Raw genomic sequence first — 16106 nt, forward strand, 5'->3', positions numbered from 1 at the left:
TTAACCACCTTTGCAAAAACTGGTTATGTGAAAAATAAGGCTGTGCATTTCAATGAGGCCAACCCAATGCCACTCCCAACCCTGTCATGGTACTGGAAGTGCTTCAGGCCATATGAAGATAACCCTCAAAGAGAACTCGGAGGATCACGGACTTGGGCATGGCTGGATCACAGGGAGGTCATGGAGGGTGAGGATTTCACTCATCATTACCTTTAACTTAATTTTCCTGTAAAAAGCACTTTAATGTCCTTTGTTTGAAGTGGGCAGCAACTTTATACAAAGGCCACTATACTTAGCACTGACCGCTCACACCTACTGCTAAGTCTGCTTCACACAACAGAGCCAATAGAAGGGTGGGAACAGCCTTACGACACCAGACATTTCTATCATTTCCAATAATCATATAACCGTGCTGCCTAGTGAGGGATCAGCTCCCCTTGTACTACGTCTTGTACACAGAATAAAAAGAAGAAGGATGCTCAGCACTGGTATCACAGGGGTCCCACGTATACTGTTACTCTGTAAAAGTTACAATTCTCTCTGGTGACTGAATGCATGGGCTCAGGACAGGCACAGAAGTGTTATTTTTAAAATACTGCATAAAAGCATAGAAATGTACATTACACATGGTAATGAAGGAAAAATAGAGGTCTAAATTCATTTTTTGGAATTCGCTGTAATGGTGATGTTAAACTGTACAAAGGCAGCTCGGAGGCCCACCTGGTCATATGAATATGGAGAGTAAACAGGAAGATGAGCTGAAGGTTAACTTAAAAAATAAAAAAAGGAAGATATTTGTTGCATACTCAATGGCCGCTAAGAATCGTAGTCAGCAATCTCCAGCACAACTTGGTGGCTATATGGGACTCCGTGCAAAAAGGGGGCTGATGGAGGCTTTTGAATCCAGGCCACAAAGCATAGCCAGGATAGAGGATATCTGGAGTTTTTTGAGGGTGAGGAGAAGCGGGGGCAGTGGAGAAAGGGTCACTTCATGGATGCAAGATGCTTCTCATGGAAGTCTAAAAATGGTTTACTTTTTGCTCCTTGGTTTGTCCTGCTCAACACCTTATTGTTCACTGTTTGTTCTTTTAAGCAGCTAAAAATGCAGATTCTTGTAGCAGGAGGTTTGATTTACTGACTGGATCACATTTGTATTCTCTTCAGGTTCAGGTACAAACGAGTTCCAATGTTGATTTCCCCCAAATCTTGGGAAACTCTGGTTTTACTTGTCACACACAGCCAAAACAAATATAGCAAAAAATCATCATATAGGAAGGCAATTGGAAGGAGAACACAAATTCAGTCTCTGAAATATTTCTACCATACTTACAATCCGCTTCTCACCCATACGGACTGGGTGTAAAAGTGAAGGTCCTTGTTTAGAACAGAATTGACAGCTTCTTTGAAGTGCAACTCTCTGCCCTCGCAACATTCCAGTGCAAACAGACTGATGGATGGCTCAGCAAAAACCTATGAGAGAAGTAGCTATAGTTACTCAAAACACCTAATTGCACCTTGCTGGCATGCTACCTAGGACCCTCATTTGTCTATTTCAGTTTTTAACCTCTCTGTGGTTCTGGTCTAATCTGAATGTGAACATTTACCAGTAATTTAGCTTTTTGATTTGGATAATAAACTTTCCTAGGAATTGATATTTGTCGAGGAAGCATGGTCTAATGCAGGGGTAGGCAACCTATGGCAAGGGTGCCGAAGGCGGCACGCGAGCTGATTTTCAGTGGCACTCACACTGCCCAGGTCCTGGCCACCAGTCTGGGGGGCTTTAGATTTTAATTTAATTTTAAATGAAGCTTCTTAAAACATTTTAAAAGCCTTATTTACTTTACATACAACAATAGTTTAGTTATATATTATAGACTTGTAGAAAGAGACCTTCTAAAAACATTAAAATATATTACTGGCACGCAAAACACTTTAGAGTGAATAAATTAAGATTCGGCACACCACTTCTGAAAGGTTGCCGACCCCTGGTCTAATGGTTTGCCACCACAGTGTAGTGCCCATTGACATCAGTGGCTGTTGGTTGGACTCTAATGACCAGATTTGCTAAGGTATTTAGGCTCTTAAAAATGCAGATAGGTGCCTAGTGGGACTTTCAAAAGCACATAAGCAGCTCAGACCTGCAACTTCCATTGATTTCAAGTAGGAAGTTAGATGCCTAGGGCAGGTTAGATGCTGAATATACCTCTACCTGAATCTTCAGTAACCTAAATACTGTTGAAAATCTGGCTCTAAATATTGAACAAAGAAATACACTGCAAAACTCTGGATTTTTTTAATCAAGAATTTGAATTTTCCCTTCAAAAGATCCAGAAAAAAATCAAGTAATTAGGAATCACATAAATTCAAATCTTTTCACCTAATGTTATTTTTAACTGGTAACAAGCCTTTTGGCACTATTGACTCTAGATAAAGATGATAACCGTTATTTGAAAATGAGGTACAAGGATGAAATCTGTACAGCATACATAGTACTACTTCACAAATAAGGAAGCTATAACTTCACTGCAAAAAAGACACGTTTTTGCATCGAGTTAGATAACTCAATGCAAAATCCTAGTGGAGACCAGGAACTTTAGAATTTTTAGTTTGATGTAGCTAGTCAAGGAAAACTCTAGATCGGGGTATAGAGTTGACCTCACTAGCTACATCCAGGTAAAAATTACCTGTGCCTTCACCAGGATATACCGTACATAGAGATTGTTTTCTTGAAGCAAAAACACACCCTTTTTTCCCCTCAGTGAAGACATGGCCTAAGAGCTGGAAGATGCACAAACCAAACACAAAAATCTAACATTAATGTTTACATCCATGCAGTCATTAAGAGGATATAAACTTCATGAACCAAGGAGGTACAGTTATAAAGAGTTTCTAGTGACATGTATTTCACAAAGACCTCGATTGTGATTCAGGCCTTATGAATTTATTGTCACTGGCTCACTGCCCTTGGTATGTGACTGCTTGTTACACCTCCAGGAAACTGCTTCCCTCTGCTAACTAGTACTGTGTAGCACATGATGAGAGAAAAGTTTGCCAAGCATCTTGAAAATGAGGAGAATCTACGTTACCCATCCTAAGATAACTTTGAAAGGGCTTTCAACTTGAACCCTCCAAAACACAAAATGAGATTCAAAGACATAACGGCCTTATTATGAAATGTCATTCATCTTCCTTTGCCGCCCTCCACCCCTCTGAAGAGGCAGGACAATTTATGTGGCTGGGAATGGGGAGGAATGTGTTTGATTTCAATATTTCCATAGTTAATTTTAGGGCTAATGAAAGTGAAACTCATAGCAATAGACAGAACACAGACAGCTGCTGCTGAGGTTTCTCCATCTAGCCACAAAGTCTGCAACAATCTTATTTTCTCAATTCCAAGTCTTTACCTGAAGAGAGACTGACAGCCATGCTAAACTCTGTCTGTCTAGATGAGGAACTGACAAGAAAAAAAAGGTGTTTTTAAAAAAGGAATTAACATCATCTGAAACACCACTTAGCACTTAGTGTAGATGCAGTTTAATACACCACCATGAGCTAACATGATTTTAAGTAACGTACAACATGACCAGCTAATATGATTTTAAAAATATTTTTGCTATATTCCTAGCTGTGCCTCCAATTTGAAAAAAAAATTTTTATTGCATCTGAGGCTTATGGAGTTCACAGAATGAACAACTAGCCTGTGGAACTCATTGCCCCAAGACAACACTGAGGCCAAGAGCTTAGCAAGATTGAAAGAGGATTGGACATTTATATGGATAACAAGGATATTCAGAGTTACAATATTAAAAAACTAAATGTATGGAAGGGATATGAAATCATGCTTCAGGGCATAAGTTAACCTTTAACTAATGGGGACTGGGAAGAAATTTGTCCTGTGGGCAAGTTATTCCACAACTCCCCATATCAGGGTTTTCTTTGAACTTTCTTCTGAAGTATCTGGTATCAGCCAATCAGAGCCAGGATACTGGACTAGATGGACCACTGATCTGATCTAGCATGATCATGTCTGTGTTAAGAGTCAAGGCAGGAAACTTGCTTGACAGTTGTTGGGAGCCAAAAGGGCTCCAACCCTCAAACAACTTTAGTAAAGTTATTCAAACTTGGCTGGCCTAAGAAAGCTCACCAGATATTTTGCAGTCCCAGTCTACAAGTTTACACTGTGCATTCATTGAAGTTATTTATTAGCATTTATTAGATGGAGAGCCATAGGAGAAAGCAAGACTCAATACCTTTCTTATGAAACTCTGGTTGATTCCATGTTAATCTTGTTACAAAAATAAAGAGCAAAGAAGAAAAAATTGCTGTCTTAAACAATGTGGCTCAATATTCTACAGCCATGTAAAGTGCAATGATTTGATTACATGCTTTACATCATTACATGCCAACGGCTGGCAGCAGCAATTCAGCCTTGCTTTTTTCTCCGATTTTGTTTTCACAGCTCCCATGGAAACTACTATAACAGATTAAAGTAGCTAGGTCTTGAGAGTAAGCTACCAAACTAACAAAAGAAAAATCCAGTGCACCACCCAACTTTGTGAAATGCTGAGATGCATTTACATACCTTCGGGCCTACTCTTGGCAGCTTTACTCATGCTGAGAAATACCTTACCTACTGAGTAATAGTAATACCCAGCTTCTATATTGTGTCATCATCCTTAGATCTCAGAGTGCTTTACAAAGGAAGGTGAATATCATTACTTCGGGTTTACAAATTAGGAGGCAAAGTGACTCACCCAGTGTAACACAAGTCGGTAGCAAAGTAGGGACTAGAATCCCCAGGTTTCCTAACTCACAGTCCACTGAACCACGCTGTCCCCTGTGCGAGTTCAGTGACACTACTTCCACAGTAAAGGAACTTTCTCCAACATGCGACAGGGTGACAGAATTGGGCCCTAAATGAAAAGTTCCTGGAATGGGCTGATACACAAGAAACCCTGCATCTCACTGCTTCTCATGCCAGCTTTAAGAGGGGTACCTGAATAGCTGTTTCACATTCCATGCCCATATGCCTGACCCCTCAGCAGGAGGCAGCAGAATAATGCACTCTCCATTCTCAGTGGATCCCTGGCCTTTCTGATGAGACTGCCAACAAGGGTGCTGATTATGATGGTGATTTTTTTTTTAAATGCTGAGGACACCTCTGGACTGACGCCGAACCCATTTCACAGGAGAGGCCATTAATGACGGATGGCTATGGTAGACTCCTGAGAGTCCAGAGAAAAGTTTGTTGCAGGGCAGCAGCACTGTGGCTGCTCAGGATTCTTTTTTGTAACAGGTCAGTTCTTACACCAAATAAATGGTGAGTTTGGGGAGTGGGAAGAGACACCATGAAGGAAAGGGGGAACACACAGAGGAAAACCTCAGTCTCCCCAATTCCCAAGAAAAAAGCCTGAACCACCTGGCTCCTCTCAAGAGAGTGTGTGGGGAGAGAGGGGAGCACTGGAGGAAAGGAGGTTGACTGTCGTTGGATAGGGTCTCCATGTGTTCTGGCTACTAAGCTGAACTCCCATTCCCTTGAGAGCTTTGCAAGCCGAGATATCCAAATTAAAGTCACCTACAATTCTCCAGGACGTGGAAATATCTGCCCCAGCCCAGCTCAGGGCCGCTCTAAAAGTTCTCTCAGGAAAATATTTTGAAACTATGTTATACTTGTAACCTTTGTAAAAAATCTTCCCTATTACAAGCATGAAGAAGTACTGAAGAATTCTTTTAAAGTGACCTTTGTATGTAAATGAAACCACCTTGCTCAAACAAAAATTAATACTGGGGAAAGCCTCATTTATGATGCAAGGAGTTAAAACACAGGGAGTGTTATATGATCTATAGCATAGTCTTGTGAGAAAGGGACGATACTTCTACATAGTATTTCAGGAAGGAGTGTCCACAAGTAAAGAATACCTTTGTATTTAACTCTTTAGGCTAACAGGTGCAAATACTCTGGTATTAATACATCAGATGGTGTGGGGGTGCTGCCAAACTCATTTCTCTCTCCACAGTAGCATTTCAGTTGCTGGATTAAGCCACATATTACTTGCATTATCTTCAACTTCTACAACGCTAACCTCTCACACAGTTTCTCTCAACTCACTGAGCCCTATTCACAAATCATCTCACCTTCATTTAACATATCTAAACCACTCTATCAATGGAATTTTATATTTTACCAATGCAGAAAGCACATAAAAAAACAAGATCAGCTTCCTTCAAAATGCTTTTGTTTCCATTTTCACTTTTAAGTGCCCACAGCATGAAAACCAAATTCAAAACCATCCAACCTCAACACAAAGAGACAGACCCACAGAAGTTAAGTGGCTACATAAAATAGCTTCAAGACACTATACACTCAAACACACTGCTATCATAAAATGAAAAATATAAATATATTGTCCTTTTGGAAGTGCAGATAATCTTTCATGACAAATTTAATGAAAATGTTATTAATAAATTCGATTTGAGAAGGTGTCACCAAAAATGTCTCCTCCTCCCACTTCACTGCAACCTCCAAAATGAAAATTACATACATTTTTCACAAGAAAGAGTCCTATCCCAATGAAGTCAACAGAAGGTTTCTCATCAACTTTAGTGGGTTTTGGACTCAGGCCTAATTGCTTTCCCTGTTACGAAAACTTGTGGTAGGTTTTTCCCCCACCTCTTGTTTGCACTGAATTATCTGCTGAATAAATGGAATATATCAGGGATCGAGTGGATATTAAACGTTTGTAGTATCACATGCATGTACTCAGGGGGAGCGGTTGTGGGTGTTGGCCCCTCCAGCTGAGCTCGGGGGGGGGGGGGGGGAGGAAGGGCAAAGAAACAAACTGGATCATCATAGGGGTTTCTTTAACTCTCTACTCCTGGGGGAATTTTTGTATGTCTATATTGTTAGAGACATACTTGCTGACAGGTATTTTGAAATAAATTACCAAAATAATTGAAACTGGCATGGATTATGTAGTGTTATTTTGACAACTAAAATTTGCAGAATTTTAAAATATTGTGTGCAGAATTTTTAATTTTTTGGTGCAGAATTCCCCCCAGGAGTATCAAATTGTATGTTCTCTCATTTTTATTAGTTCACGGTACTGTACAAAGTGAGCCTTGTGGGCTGTCTATTGGTTACAGCCGATAAAAGAGTTAGGACTGTTGGGATCTATTCCTGACTCAGGAACTGACTCCCAGGGTAAACATGGGCAAGTCACTCATCCTCTCTGTGTCTTGGTTTTATGTACCTGGATTATGGGTCTAAATGCCTACCACAGCGTACTTTATTAAAAAAAAATCTGTACATTTCTTTGAGGTCCTTGGATGACAGGAGTTATTAGTCTGAATGCTGCCACTGCAACCACCCAGAGGCTTTTTAATAGTAGCTGTGATGGAGCAGTAACAACTTCTAGGAGTACTACAGTGCTGTATTTCTAAGAAATACTTTACTTTGCTGGACTGACATATTTACACTGATATCCTTCCCCACTCAAAACAGAACATTAAAAAAAATTTAATGGGCACTTGCAGAAGCGGCACTTTTTACAGCAGTAGAAGCAGCTCATGGTATCACAAATTTATATTTCAAGTAAAATCAAGACTAGTTCCTTGCTGTCGCAGGGCTCTCGTTTCCCTTCCCATGATGCTCAGTGAGCACAGGAAGATTATCAAGCTATAGATAGGCTTGTGCCCAATGGCCTATAGATTACACTTTTATTATCTTAGACGTTCCCAGGAGGCCAAATTCCTTCAGCCTGAGTACAAAAAAAAAGCAATGTACAAAAAAGGTAAGGCCGCAATGAAACCTTTTCTTTGTGCGGGGAGAAAAAGGGAGCAAGTCAGGCAGGGAAAGAGGCTCCTGTAACCAAAAGGAACCATTCCTTCCCTTCCTCTCCTGCTCCCCGAGGGCAGGAGGGAAAATTTGATCAGTCATCAGAAGACAGGAGATAGGGAGAGAGATTGGAATTTTTCCATTCAATTTAGGGCATTTTAAAACCATTTCAAGAATGTTTTTAGCTTTCAGACAATATATCTGCTCATCCAGTCCAGCGCTGAACAGAAATAGACACATGCTTTCCTACCATGCTTGAGGATTAGAGTAGTGCAACGAGAAGGTGTTAAGACTCTGCCACGTTTGACTTGGTGACACCACCACAAATGATACCAAGGTTTGGGAATCATGTCAGGATTCATCATGGAGGCAACGTGCTTGGGCCAGCCCACATGTTGCTTGGAAAAAGTGAATACCTCCCATATATATATGAACTTATAATAGATTTTGCTCTGCTACTTCCCAGCCAATCATCATCATGATCATAATAGTGATCTTTGTTCTGAAAGACATGCTCATTCAGAGATACTAGTATGGAAACATGAACCAACCAAAGTGGAGCCACGTTCACTTAAATTCCATGAGAGAAACAGAAAAATATATTTGCCAGACTTAAATCAGGAAAATCATCAAGCAGAGAAATTATTTTCAAGCTTCTAATAACACACTCAAGTATATCTGGCAGCCCACCTTGAACAGCCATAAGTTAGAACAAAGTTCAATAGATATAAAGAACTGTAGTACTCCCTAATCAAAGCCTGTTCTTCTCTCCCAGTTCAGTAGCCTATTGATATAAACAAATCATTCCCTCAGTCAGACTCCCACCACATTGCACTCACACAAGTCACAGTCTTAGAGATGATGTATTTCCAAGCTGCTCCCTGAGACTAACTCATATCATGATAGAGCGATCATTACCACACCACATCACAAAACTGTATGCCCACATCACAACGTTGTTACGCTGAGTCCAAAAAGGCCCATGCTATGACGGAACATTGCAACATCTGATATTTTGGGACCTGCTGCACATTTCAGGCTCACCACCAAAATGGTAGGATGACCCTGGAAATCTTGTGACAAGTAGCAACACTACAAAAACCACACACACTGTTACAAACTGTAGGTGTGGATTGTTAAAGCTGAATATACACTTAGCAAGATCACCCAGCACTGCTCATCAGTCTATTTACATGTCTCAGGAGTCAGCAACCTTTGCACCCGTCGTTCTCACGGTCATCACAAACTCAATTGTATGTATTTCTAATAATCAAATCCACCATTGCTATTAACTGTTTCTTCCTAACAATAGCGGTCCCCTCCCCCAGAGAGATATCCTCAGGGCAAGAGGATACCATGATATCATCGGGAAGGAGGGTCCCAACTATGGGATTATTTTCCTCTGCTCCAGCTCAGTGTTCTTCTTCCTCAATACTTTCATCCTCTTCAAAAGCACAGAGGCTGTCGGACTGCGGGATGGGACTGCTCTACCGTGCCCCGGAAAGTCTCATTTATCTATCTCTCTGTCTCCCTTAGTTCCTCCCATTCAGCCACTCTGGTCTCAAGAGCTGGTACTCGGTCTCCGAGGGCCATGAGTTGCTTGCACTGAATGCATACATGCCACCTGCTCACAAGGCAGATAATCGTACATGCTGTGTTCAGTGCAAAAAACTGGGTAGGCCCCACTTTGCTGCTTGACTTCTGTCTATATTATATTTATTATTGCAGGGTTTTGTTGTTCTTTGTTTGTATGTGGTTATTTTTCTTTGGGAGGCGTTATTGGCCTAAGTTTAGAGAATGGTTATTAGGTGTATCTGGCTCTCACACTCCCTCTCAAAACTCTCCTGTTTGCTAGCTCCTGTCCTGTTCGCTAAGTGCTGTGGTTGCTTCGGAGCAGGCTTTTTAAACCCCCGTTTTCACTGAGTTAGCCCCATCTCATCAAGGGATTCTAAAGTGGTTAGGGATGAAGTCCAAGGGCCAGATCCTCAGCTGGTGGAAACTAGTGTAGCTCCACTGAAGTCACTGCAGCCAGGCTCATTTACATCAGCCAAGGATCTGGTCCAAGGCCTCACTCAGTCAAATATCCTTGCCACCCTTACCCCCCCTCCCAATGAATTTTTTATTTAACTTGTTCACGGCTAGAAAAAGGAATTTGACATTTTTAATAAATATCACCAGCTTGGAAACTTTTGAAATGTGGTTTTAAAAGGTTTTATCTGTCGAGATGTTTTAATATTGTATACCGAATCTGCAGCAGAAATATAAACCTTTATTCTGGATGGCAAAACGTAGTAGTATTAACAAGTGACACATAATTTGATGCCCATTTAGAAAAGGCAAATCTTACACTTCTGTAAAATATTCCCCTAAAATTATGGCTAGCAAATTTAACATCATGCTAGCAGCTATATGCATTGTAATGTAGCTTACAGGTTCTTTTGTGCAGAGTATTTTTGTTAAGGTCTGAATTTCTGCTGGGGAAGAGACTGTAAAGGGAACCCCATAATGAGACAGAAGTACAATATTCCATTTGCATAAACCTACTCCTTACTATCTTGCTGGGATGCTCTATAAGGACCATTGAAAAAGCAAATATGAATTCAGCTCATACAAAAACAGAGTTACGTTCTGCCCAGAGTGTGTGTGTGGAACTGAAAATCCGCAAGCCTAAAAAACAATTTTAATATTTCTCCTGAGCATCACACTCTGTTCTTTAATACAATCACTGTTGTATATGACCGGGTAGGGCGAGAGTTCTATAATATAATTCTTTCTATAAAGCTCTTACATATTCCACAGGCTTGAAGGATTTGAGTACTGCTGTTGGACAACCACAGGAAGTGAGGTCAGTGTAGAGGCCTTCTTCCAGCACACAATGATTATCAGCAATTTCCCCTTGGTAAAACAGGAGCCAACTGAAAGAATAAACATAACAAAAAAATTTAACTGATGCAGTCAGTTATTAACAAGTTCTCTCAAGATCAAAAATTTTCTAGGGGAATGAGAAATAAAACAAGGTTTGTTTGTTTTTTAAAGTGGTACTATAAAAAAAAGTGAAACCAAAGATTGATTCCATTTTCTGCTTCTGCTGCTCTTCCACGTGGTATATAAATCTCAACCTGGACTTTAACAGGGGTTAATGGAATGCAGCTAGATTTACCCTGTTGAGTCCCTGAAATTTTGAACAAGTCATAAAGGCAGATTCAAATCATACCAATTGTGTGATTTTCCCATAGGAAAGCAAAAAGCATTAAGTTCCCTTTCATCAGAAAGGCGAGAGTTATCAAAGCAGGTTGCAAGAGAGTAGGTATAGGACGATATGGAGTGTGATGGTAATGCACTGGATACATTTGATTATTTGAAATTTAATGAAGGTCAAAAAGTGCTCTCTAACTACTTTAAATGGTGATGGGTAAAACAACACTTACCATCCCCGAAGAACCTTAAAAGAACATGGTATGAATGATGTAAAATCAGAAACTTCTGCTGTGAAATCTACACATTCTCCTTGGAAATGTGTGTTACTGAAAGCTTTGAGCTACAAGAACAACAACAATAAAAATATGATGACTAGAAAGAAAATGTACTCAATATCATCACTATAAGTAGTGCAAGCTGCTGGCACAGGGAAATATCAATGCAATTTACAGAAGTACTAATGCAAATCTAATGGACTCCCAAGAGAAGAAATGTCTTAAATTTCTATAGCGCCTTTTCTCTTAAAAGGTCCCAAAGTGTTTTATGAACTATGGTCAGATTCTGCAGTCCTTAACTGAGGCAAATCTTCTACTGATATCAATGGCAGTCGTAGCAAGTATATATTCATTTTATGTTAACAGGAGTGTTTCCAGAGAAAACACGATAGGACTGAAAAATCTGGCCTTATAGATACAGCACCACTCATATGCAGCCAGATTTTGGGTACAGGTCAGCAACCAATTGGAGCACAACAAGAAGGGGAAGGAAATACTGGTAAAAAGATACCAAGGCGGTACATTAAAAAAAAAAAAGTGTCCTGGAATCTTCTGTGACCACACTGAGCAGAGAGGACATCTTATTTAAAAAGCTTGCACGAGAATTTCTGGTAGGACTCGCTGTGTCAGGAGTGTTTGAATTCCAACCCAACAAGTTTGCAAACACAGATATCCTTAGCAAAGAGTTTTGGAGCCATTTAGAACTACATCTTGCCCAGGAAGTGTGTGTCAATCTCTCCATCAACAGGGAGTTCTGCTTTAAAAGAAGTTAAAAACAAAATCTACAGCAGAATACAGCCAGTGGTCTACAATGGGGGAAGAAGCTAAGAATTCTGTGCCCCTCAGGTACTATTTGTTCCTGGATAATGGGTCACTTTAGGTGGCCACTGATGTGCTGAAATCTATTGAGCAAGAGCAATACAACTAAAAATTAAGGAAAAAGGATGAAGAAATCTGGTTTGCATTTCTACCATTGTTTTTGACAAGATGGTTCAGATGTCATTTAGTCATGTACTTTATTCCCAGGATGTATTTTCTAATGCTATGCCTAATCCCCTGGTAAACACAATGGTTTCTGCAATTAGAACCTTGACCCCATGATACGCAGAGCGCCACTTGCAAGGCTCTGAGCACTCAAGTACCACTGCAATCAATGGGAGCTGAAAGCACCTCGTAGGATCAGGCAGTATACTTTTCCAGCTACTACTGTAGGCCTCAGTAATATGATGCTGAAGAGAGAATTTGTTAGGGACCCAAAAATTCATTAGAAAAGTACTGCTCGGAGTGTCTTATTGATACTGAATGGCTTGAATACATACAAATAGGCAAATAGTGGATTATTTGTTGTGCAGTGCCATTCAAAATTGGACATTTACCATTTGAATTAGTTGAATTTACCATGGCATTTCCCGTTTTAAGATTAGGGAATCCTTGGTAGACACTGACCACTGATGTTTAATGGAACCCATCATATACGTGTGAAATCTGACCGCTACTCTAAAAACTTCATTTGTTTCCAGAGTGCTATGCCATTTCATAATACACTTGAATCACATACTCCAAAAGGACTCTGTGTCTTCTGATATATCCAAATTGTTTTGTAGGTTGCCTTTAGGAATGCCTTAATTAAGACAGGGTCCAATGGATGGTACATACTATCAGGTGATTTGACCAACTTTTATCAGGTGTTATGAAAATTGCCTGGTACTTCGAAGACTGAAGGAAGCTCTTTATTTCTTATTTTATAACTGACTTCTGGCGCCACAAAACCACTTGTTTAGTTTCCTCTATAAGGGAGAATTTCACTCCAGTTCACAGGCTCTAAGCAGGGGCCTCTATACCACTTCACCCTCCAAGAGATACGTGGAGCAGAGAGCCCTGCATGGCCTCTCTGTCCTGAGGCGAATTTCACACTAAAATTTGACACAGCATTCTGTAACACAGAAGAAAAATGTTGTTGCTAGTGCTCCTCCCTCACTCGTGCCCCAAAGTGGCCCCTCTCCCTGCCAAAGAAAAGAAATCCAATCTACAGAGACTGAGAAAAAGCCAAAACCACATATTAGAAAATGGTTTTTATGGAAAAAGTCTTTTTTTTTTTTTAAAGAAACTAATGTATTTCCTGTTACAAAGAACAAGAAGGGCTTAATCTTGCCCTTATGTGACACACAACTGTGAATTGAAAAAGACAAGCCAGCTACATGGGCTGGATACATTGCTGGATGCATTTGGAACTGCATTACTGAGCATAACATTGATATTTAGGCTACACTTACATTGTGCTTTTCATCCATAGATCTCAAAACACTTTACAGAGGAAGGTAACTATCATTTTCTCCATTTTTACCAATGCAGAAAACTGAAGCACAAAGATGAAGCGATTTGGCCATGGACAAACAGCAGCTCAGTGACAGAGTCAGGAACAGAACTCAGGTCTCCAGGTTCCTAGTTTGGTGCCTGACACTTCCTCCTTACAGCCTGTGCGCCCCAGGCTATGTGACAGCTTTAGAAAAACCCTGACAGGGAAGGTTATGCAATGTATATTTTAAATAATAAACTGAGAAAAATGTTCTTTTCTCAAAATAAATAGAAAGAAAACAGTTGAATGGAGAGATTTGATGGTTCTTCTTCAAGTGATTGCTCCTATGCATTCCAGTTAGGTGTGCGTGCTGCGCGTGCACGGCTCCTCAGAACATTTTTACCCTAGCAACTCCGGCGGGCCGGCTGGGCGCCCCCTGGAGTGGCGCCGCTATAGCGCTGGATATATACCCCAGCTGGCCCGTCCGCTCCTCAGTTCCTTCTTACCGCCTGTGACGGCCAGTTGGAACAGTGGAGTGCTCCGTTTACCTCCACAGCCCTAGTGTTCTCCGTTTGCTAAGTGTATATAGTTGGTTAAGTTAGTTAAGTAGTTTAGTTAGATATAGTGTAGTATGGGAATTAGGGGGGTTCGCCCCTCTTCTTCCACAGCCAGTGCGGGCTCATGCCCAAGGCACCGGGGTTCAAGCCCTGTTCGGCTTGCCAGCGGCAAATGCCGATCGGGGACCCGCACGACTCCTGCCTGCACTGCCTCGGGGAGTCCCATCGGCCAGACAAGTGCCCGATCTGTACGGCGTTTAAGCCACGGACTAGAAAGGAGCGGGACTCTCGGCTGAAGCAGCTCCTTATGGAGTCGGCGCTTTGCCCTGCCGCGCCAACCCCGGCGGCGTCGAAGTCTTCCTCGGCGTGCAGCGCACCAGCGGGCCCGAGCCGGTCCGGTACCGAGACTGTTCGAGCTCCACAGCCGGCACCGGCGTCCCGGCACCGTTCCCTCTCTCTGGCAAGGAAACGGAAGACGGCGCAGACGGCCTCTAAGCCTCCTGCACCGGGACCGCTCACCCAGCCACCGCCGGCACCTCCGGCACCGACTGTGGTGGTGCACAAGCCGTGCACGGTTCCGTCGACTCCGGCACCCCAAGAGCTCTCCCTCCACATCAACGTCCGGGAGCTGCGAGCAATCCGCTTGGCGTGTCACACCTTCCGCGCCCATCTGCAAGGGCGCTGTGTGGCGGTGTTCACGGACAACACGACGGCGATGTTCTATGTGAACAAGCAGGGCGGAGCCCACTCCTCCCTACTTTGCACGGAGGCGATGCGCCGGTGGGACTTCTGTGTAACCCACTCGATTCACCTGTCAGCGTCCTTTCTTCCAGGAGTGCAGAACACGCTAGCGGACCATCTCAGCAGGTCATTCATCTCCTAGGAGTGGTCCCTTCGTCCGGATGTGGTGCTCACAATTTTCCAAAGGTGGGGGTTTCCCCAGATAGACCTGTTTGCCTCCAAGGAGAACAGGAAGTGCCACAGGTTTTGTTCCTACCAAGGTCGCTCCCCGGGCTCCCTGTCGGACACATTCCTCTGCTCCTGGACGGATCACCTCCTCTACGCCTTCCCTCCGTTCCCGCTCATACACCGGGTGCTACTCAAGCTTCGGAGGGACAGGGCCCGCCTAATACTCGTCGCTCCGGCCTGGCCGAGGCAGCACTGGTACACCCTGCTGCTCGAGCTCTCCGTTCGGGATCCCATTCCCCTTCCGTTATGGCCGGATCTCATCACGCAGGACTTCGGCAGACTCCGCCACCCGGACCTACAGTCCCTCCATCTTACAGCTTGGTACCTACGTGGTTGAGCCACGCGGAGCGGGACTGTTCGGCGGCAGTGCAGCAAGTCCTGCTTGAAAGCAGAAAGCCTTCCACTCGATCCACCTACCTCGCGAAATGGAAGCGTTTCGCGCTCTGGTGCAATCAGCGCGGCCTTAATCCCTTCCTAGTCCCTATCCCTACAATCCTGGACTACCTCTGGTACCTTAAGGAACAAGGACTCGCAATCTCCTCCTTGAAGGTACACCTGGCAGCCGTGTCCGCCTTTCGTCCATCCATAGGAGGCCGGTCCATCTTTTCCAACCAGATGGTTTCCTGCTTCCTTAAGGGCCTGGACCGCTTGTACCCGCCGATACGACGTCCTACCCCGGCCTGGGATTTAAACCTCGTTCTGGCCAAGTTTATGGGAGCACCCTTCGAGCCCCTGGCCACGTGCTCCCTGCTCTCTCTCTCCTGGAAAACAGCTTTTCTCGTCGCTATAACGTCGGCAAGACGAGTTTCCGAGCTCCGTGCCCTAACGGTGGGTCCACCATATACTGTCTTCCACGGAGACAAGGTGCAGCTTCGACCACACCCGGCCTTCCTCCCTAAGGTGGTGTCGGCCTTCCACCTCAACCAGGAAATCTTCCTTCCGGTCTTCTTCCCGAAGCTGCACGCCTCACCTCGTGA

The 16106-nt window shown here is 42.9% G+C and overlaps 1 protein-coding gene across 3 annotated transcripts in view; it reads right to left on the bottom strand.

The window, feature by feature from the left end:
* The window catches only part of CRYBG3 (crystallin beta-gamma domain containing 3), a 160491-nt gene that overhangs the window by 13074 nt on the left and 131311 nt on the right, over window positions 1-16106 (bottom strand). For all 3 annotated transcript variants that reach the window (XM_039521838.1, XM_039521828.1, XM_039521845.1), the window contains exons 16-18: window positions 11263-11372; window positions 10623-10749; window positions 1331-1470 (exon numbers count right to left, since the gene is read on the bottom strand). In XM_039521838.1, the coding sequence (XP_039377772.1) occupies window positions 1331-1470; window positions 10623-10749; window positions 11263-11372 (377 nt within the window). The remainder of the gene's footprint in view (window positions 1-1330; window positions 1471-10622; window positions 10750-11262; window positions 11373-16106) is intronic.

This window comes from Mauremys reevesii, linkage group 1, assembly GCF_016161935.1.
Source record: "Mauremys reevesii isolate NIE-2019 linkage group 1, ASM1616193v1, whole genome shotgun sequence".
Classification (NCBI taxonomy): domain Eukaryota; kingdom Metazoa; phylum Chordata; order Testudines; family Geoemydidae; genus Mauremys; species Mauremys reevesii.